Consider the following 5,968-nt stretch of genomic DNA (forward strand, 5'->3'; position numbering starts at 1 on the left):
GGAGCCCGTCTACCGGGTGCCGCGGCCGCGCTACGGCAAGGGGAAGGATGTCATCCCTCCCATCTTCTACCAGGAGGACGAAGTGCGAGCGTGAGTTGCCGCTTTCCCTCCCTGGCCGGCCGCCGAGGGGTGCCTGCGCTCCGCCGTTCGCCGGAGACGTTCCTCCGCCCCCCGTCCCTGCCCCCGCGGCGGGCGTACAGCGGCCCTGGCGCTCGCTGGCCCCTCAGGCCGTGTTTTCTCTGCCCCTCTGTGTCGCGGAGAAGCCGCGTTTCTACCGCGTTATCTCCCGCGTGTTTATACTCGCTGGCGGAGGCGCAAAAAGCGTCGCTTCGGGTGGAGGCTCGTGGGCGACGGGAAAGGCGGCAAAAGGCAAAGGGCCCGGGCGGCACAGGGCGCCCGTTAAGCCGCCTCGGGTGGCCGGGGTGGTGGTGGTGGGGGGCTACCTTCAGCCCTGTGAAGGAGCACGGTGCTCCTCCGACTCAGCGGTGGTGGCGAAGATTAACTAGAGTTTATTAAAACAGTTAAAAAATCCTGGAAGGAATATCTCTGCGTAACATAACGGCTAATGGAAAAAGGAGAAATAGTTATGCGAGTGCTTTTTGTTGTAGCCTAAATTGGCTCTGACGTTGTTTATCTTCTCCAAGACACCTTTTTGATGGTTTGAAAAAAAAAACTCTAAAAAATCCTGGAAGGAATATCTCTGCGTAACATAACGGCTAATGGAAAAAGGAGAAATAGTTATGCGAGTGCTTTTTGTTGTAGCCTAAATTGGCTCTGACGTTGTTTATCTTCTCCAAGACACCTTTTTGATGGTTTGAAAAATGAAACTCTCTTTATTTTTTGAATAGGAGATTTTACAGAATTTATGGCAGCGGTCCAAGACCTTTCGACCTGTCGCAATCAAACTACAAATCTACTTGCCAGAGGTAAGATTTATTTAAAATTAAACTAGAAATATTTCTGGAACTTGTCCCTGTCTTCTCTTAAGTCAGTGAACCAAAACGTTGTTTGTGAGAGTAAAAATACAATCTTGAACTCTAGGTTTGTTGAGAAATTCAATGAACTGAAAGAAGAAGGAAAAATTGAAGAGGAGAAATTGTTTGAAGAAACAGGAAAAGCCCTTTTAGCCAGTGGGATAATTTTACAGAGAAGAGGAACAGATAAAGTAAGTATTGAGTATTCACAGAGTTACTTGGCCAGTGGATTCAGAAAACTTCACTTCCAGGCCCTTAATGTTGAATTAGTCCGAATTAAATTCTCAGCAAGACAGTCACGTACCTGACGGTCGTAATAAATATCTTTGTTGTGCAGAGTAAACTTTTCTCTTAGTCGTGAATGTGACTGGCCAAGGTTAAGGTGGTACTTGTGGGACAGAAAAGATCTGCCTGGTTTGGTGATGAAAGATTTAAGTCTTCAGTGCTTTCAGATCATCCATCGGTGTGTCTGTATCAGCCATTCGGAGATACATGTACATGTTACTGTATAGATGTTATCTCTATAAGGTAGCAGGGGGTAAACATCTTCTGGTTCGAAAATAACTAGCACGCTTTTCCATCCCTTTTTAATAGTTAAGTAGTGTAATGCACTCTCACCCTTGTTCTTTAATCCTGAGCCTGAACTGGAAAACTTTTGTGTGAATCTTGCAGGGTTTTCTTGTTGTTTTGTTTGTTTGTTTTCCTTGAGGTTTTGTAGTCTGGGGGGTTTGTTTACCTATATTTTTGCCAAGAAAATAACTGTCCAAAACAACTGTCCAAAGTGTCCTGCCACTGCTTTTTGTTTTCCCTGACGTACAAGAGGGGAAATGGCTCCTGGGCATGTGGAGCTTTCTTCCTCGTTACTTCAGGCAATTGTCATGTGACTCAACAAAAACTGGGGTGAAAAGTCAAACTGAAGATGAACTTCTAGAACAGCACGTCAGGTAGATTATATCATGGCTGCTCTATGATGGTTAGAAATCTTTTACCTTGTTCACGACTAACTGATTACCATTTCTTCTGAGAATGCCGTCCTTTTAGTTGAACACCCTCAAAAAGAATGGAGAAGAGCTGTTCATAAAAGCTGCAGTTTTAAACTGTCAGCTAAATTAATTTATTATTCTCTTCTGTAATATACTCTCCCTTCTCCTCATTATCCAGTGATCTCTGGCCCGAGTGTCCGTAGTGCTTTCCCCAGTAAAAGAGGCTGAAGAGGAACAGAAATTGGTTCTGCTTAAAGTGCGCTGTCCGATGAGCATGTCAAAAGATGAAATCGGTGACTGACTTTCATCTTTTAGCTTGAGGTCAGCAGTGCCGTTTTAAGTTTCTTGCCCTGGTGATACCTTGACATTGTATTGTACCTTCACAATAATCTAGGCATGAATTAGAACTTTTCTATCAGCTTTTTTTGGACATACAGACTGGGGCTGTTGCTTCCTGTTGCTCTCTTCAGTCACGCTTTCACAGAAACTGTTTACGACCCCGTTTGCTGGTGATAGTCTGTCTTTAACTGTAGGCAGCACAACAGGATCATCAGGACGCTGAAACCAGGGATTCTGTGTTACCCCTGCAGCTTCAAACTGTGCTGGAAAAGATACAGGAAAAGAAAAAAGATGGGGAGGAGCAGACGCCAGAGTTGGCGGAAACGCAGAAGGAAGATCCCTTACCCTCCTGAGAGCCGCGCTGCTGTCCCGTAACGCCCGGCTGTGTCCTGGCTCTGGCAATCCCCTGCTCGGGGGCCGGCATTTCTGCCTCCACAATCTCATGGTTCTGAGGTGTTTTCTTAGGGGGAATATGCCCCAGTTATCCGGCTCTAGTGCCTTCCGTGATCATGTGTGGGGCACGCATCCTTGTTCTTCCATCTCCCCATTTGTAAAATGGGAGATAATCCCCTTTTTTGAGGTGCAAGAATGTCATCTCAAACTGTGAGTTGGAAAATATGAGTATAAACGTGGAAAATTAAACACTTTCTTTAAAAATTGGAAGTTCTGTCTCTTCAGGTGTCTTATTTCCGGTAGTAAAGATGTTTCTTAACTTCTCGCGCTTGACGGTACAGGCCCTGTGACGGTCCTGCTGTTGAAATGGCAGATGCCGCTTGCCTGACGCGTTGTAACAGCCATCGGAAGTGTCATCTTCTCAGAGCTAATTGAGAAGAGTTGCTATTTTACATAAACGTAATAATACGCTCTTCCTATTCCATCATTTGCTTAAATTCAGAACAGGATGAAGTGCAACAATACCAGGTAATTTGGACCTTTGCAGTTTTTTAGTGACTCTTGATGCAATTGGTCACCTCAGAAGTGTGAAAAATGCAATGTTACAGCTGTTTGCTGAAGAGAAAGCTGCGTGCTGTTACAGAAATAGTCACATAGGAAGCTTTGGCATAGAGCAACGTAAGAAAATAACAATCTTATTAGGATTTGGAGCCGATTAGAATTTCATTCTTCCTGCGCCTGCAAACTCCAGGGCCTAGCTTATTTTTTTATTAAAGATTTTGGCTTTGGGCTATATGAAAAACAATTGCTTTTTTTTTTTTTCTTTTGTTTGTTTGTGTTTTCTCCTTTTTTGTTTGCATTTTCTCCTTTTTTTTGTTTGTGTTTTCTTTTTTGAAGCCACCGCCACCACAAACAAACAGGTGTAAATCACGTCAAACAAATCTCTTCTCTCCCTCCCTCCCTGGCTCTCCCCTACAAGGAAAAGGGGGGGATTTTCCTTTCGGTTTCGTACCTGCCTCCCAGACACGTTCTCTGCAACGCGATTTGGTGACGCTGCTGCGTGTGACGCAAGAAAACTCTTACGAATCTGTGTTGTATGGCAGTAAAAAGGAGGCTTTAAAAATGCCCCTGGTTTGTTTTTGTGTGGCTTGATTCGCCTCCTGGTAGCGATGTAATCACAGCAGAATTACACAGTTATCCTTGGAAGGTCAAACTTTATTCCTAATTCTGCTCTGTAATTCTAGAGGAGCGCAAGATTTTATTACAAAGAGCAAAAAGCCCCCTGTCTTAGCGCTGCTGTAGCTGTAAGCTCTGGAGGATCCGTTTCCAGAGCCGACCTTGGTGGCACGTATCCCTGCCTCAGCAAGGTTCCTCCACCTGGGGTGGGAATTGCCGCCTGACCCACGGCAGCCCCTTTCCCAGGTGAATACAATGGATGCAGCCACCTCCAGTATCCAAGTTTTGGAACCGCTGTGCTGGGTCAAGAGTAGGAGAAACGTTAATGTAAACATGACAAAAATCCATTAATACGGGGTTCGGTCTGAAACAGCACTGGAGAGGAGACCTGTACCGAGAGTAAATCGTAGCAAGGCCTCCGCTCGTCTGCAGCCAGCCTTTGGATGGGGCTTTCCCTCAATCACAGCAGTCTCCCGTTTGGCTGAGGACCAGGGCGAGCTGCTCTCCTTAGGAAATCTCCGGCGGCTGGGATGTGAATTCCCCTCCTTGTGCCCGGTTTCCTTGCTTGGGCCAAACGATTATCGCCAGCCCAAGGGAAGAGAGACCAACAGCTCCGCGTCTCCTACGCTGCAGCTTGTGTCTTTGCCTTTCGTGGGTTTTTACAGAGGTAAAAATTTTATTTTGAGCATCCTGTTTTGCATTTTTAACGGTTGATGATGCTCTTAGCTTGCCAAAAATTGCAAATGGAAGTACTTTAAAAGGAGAAGTGCTACGAAGTTGGATGCAGTAACACATGAGAGATTTCTCACTCCCTTCGTTCACAGCTCGGTGGTCTCCTGTTTGTTGTCACTTCTCTAAAAAATTGCCAATATTACTTAAAGAGCTTTTTCCTCTATCATCTGCTGTAACTAGCTTCATCCTTGCATCTTCACTGAGCTTGGCTGTGTCTTCCTTTAGTCATCTGAAGCATATTGAGCGATAACATATTAAATTTAGAACACAGGCTAGAGCAGCAGCCTCGCAGTATGCCCTGAGTGAGTTCCTGTGCAGAGCAGACAAGAAGAAAGTTGGAATTAATTTTCTCTTTTATTTTGTGTTGGAAGAAGTCACTGGGGCGGCTCCCCCGGGCAGAGCACTCCCAGCCAGACCAGCCGTTCTGCAATGGGCTCGGCTGGGGAGCGGTCGGATTCACCCTCACGTGCAGCTGTGGCCTGAGGGGTTGGGAGTAAGAGACCCCTCATGGTTTTTTCTTCCCCTTCTACATCTGAAACGATGGCGACTGTCCAGCTTCTTAACCATCAGTTTTCGTGATCACACGCGAGAGGTTTATTGCAACTTGCCCGCCTGCGCACAGCCCAAACCTGGCGTGCCCGGTAAGCCAAACTGACTTAGAAAGCGCAAAGAAACTTGGGTCCGTGCAGCAGCGGTGTAACCTGGCTGTCGGATGGGAGGGTGTAGTCGTGCTCCGCGCTTTGCCACGCTCCCGTGTAAAGCAGTTGCGTATTTCACTGACACGTGCATGCTATTATTCTGAAGCAGGTACGTGGCCAAATCAGCAGGAAAACCTGGAAATACATAAAGGAGCATGCACTTTCAGTGGGGCAGCCCTCACACGGTGTAAATCAGGAAATTATTTCTCGGAAGCTCGCGGGGCAGAGCCAGCCTTCAGGGCTCGGGCAGGTTGTTGGCCGGCTGCAGCGGTGGGGACGCTTCCAGCTGCGTGGCTCTGGATGGAGATGGAGTTAGAGACGTTCTTCTGCGCCGCGGGTTTGTTACGGCTGGTGGGTAACGGGGAACCTATCGGGTAAAGGATGTGAGCTTAAGTATTTGGTGCAATTAGGAGAAAACACAATTAAGACCGGAGTTCTGTCTGTGTTCGGTGGATGCGTTTGCTGGGCTGGGACTGAAACGCCAGTCACCGTGACCTTAAGAGTAACTCAACTACTTTAATTAAAAGGTTCTGGGCAAGAGCCTGGGGTGAGCCATTTATTATTTATCAAGCGTTTCCCCTCCAGCCGCCAGCAAAAGGTCAGCAGCTTGGCGGGAGGAGGGTTTGTCGGGGAGCTCAGGCGAGAACGACCCGCCAGCCCCGCCTCGGCCCCG

General features: G+C 47.1%; 1 protein-coding gene across 1 annotated transcript in view; it reads left to right on the top strand.

Moving 5' to 3' along the window:
• The window catches only part of MRPS23 (mitochondrial ribosomal protein S23), an 8,059-nt gene extending 5,100 nt beyond the window's left edge, over positions 1-2,959 (top strand). Inside the window, exons 2-5 of the mRNA XM_009278357.1 lie at positions 5-90; positions 849-926; positions 1,042-1,165; positions 2,491-2,959. Of these exons, the coding sequence (XP_009276632.1) occupies positions 5-90; positions 849-926; positions 1,042-1,165; positions 2,491-2,649 (447 nt within the window). The 3' untranslated portion in view covers positions 2,650-2,959. The remainder of the gene's footprint in view (positions 1-4; positions 91-848; positions 927-1,041; positions 1,166-2,490) is intronic.
• Positions 2,960-5,968: the final 3,009 nt, after the last annotated feature.

Source organism: Aptenodytes forsteri, unplaced genomic scaffold (genome assembly GCF_000699145.1).
Source record: "Aptenodytes forsteri isolate BGI_AS27 unplaced genomic scaffold, ASM69914v1 Scaffold66, whole genome shotgun sequence".
NCBI classification, from domain to species: domain Eukaryota; kingdom Metazoa; phylum Chordata; class Aves; order Sphenisciformes; family Spheniscidae; genus Aptenodytes; species Aptenodytes forsteri.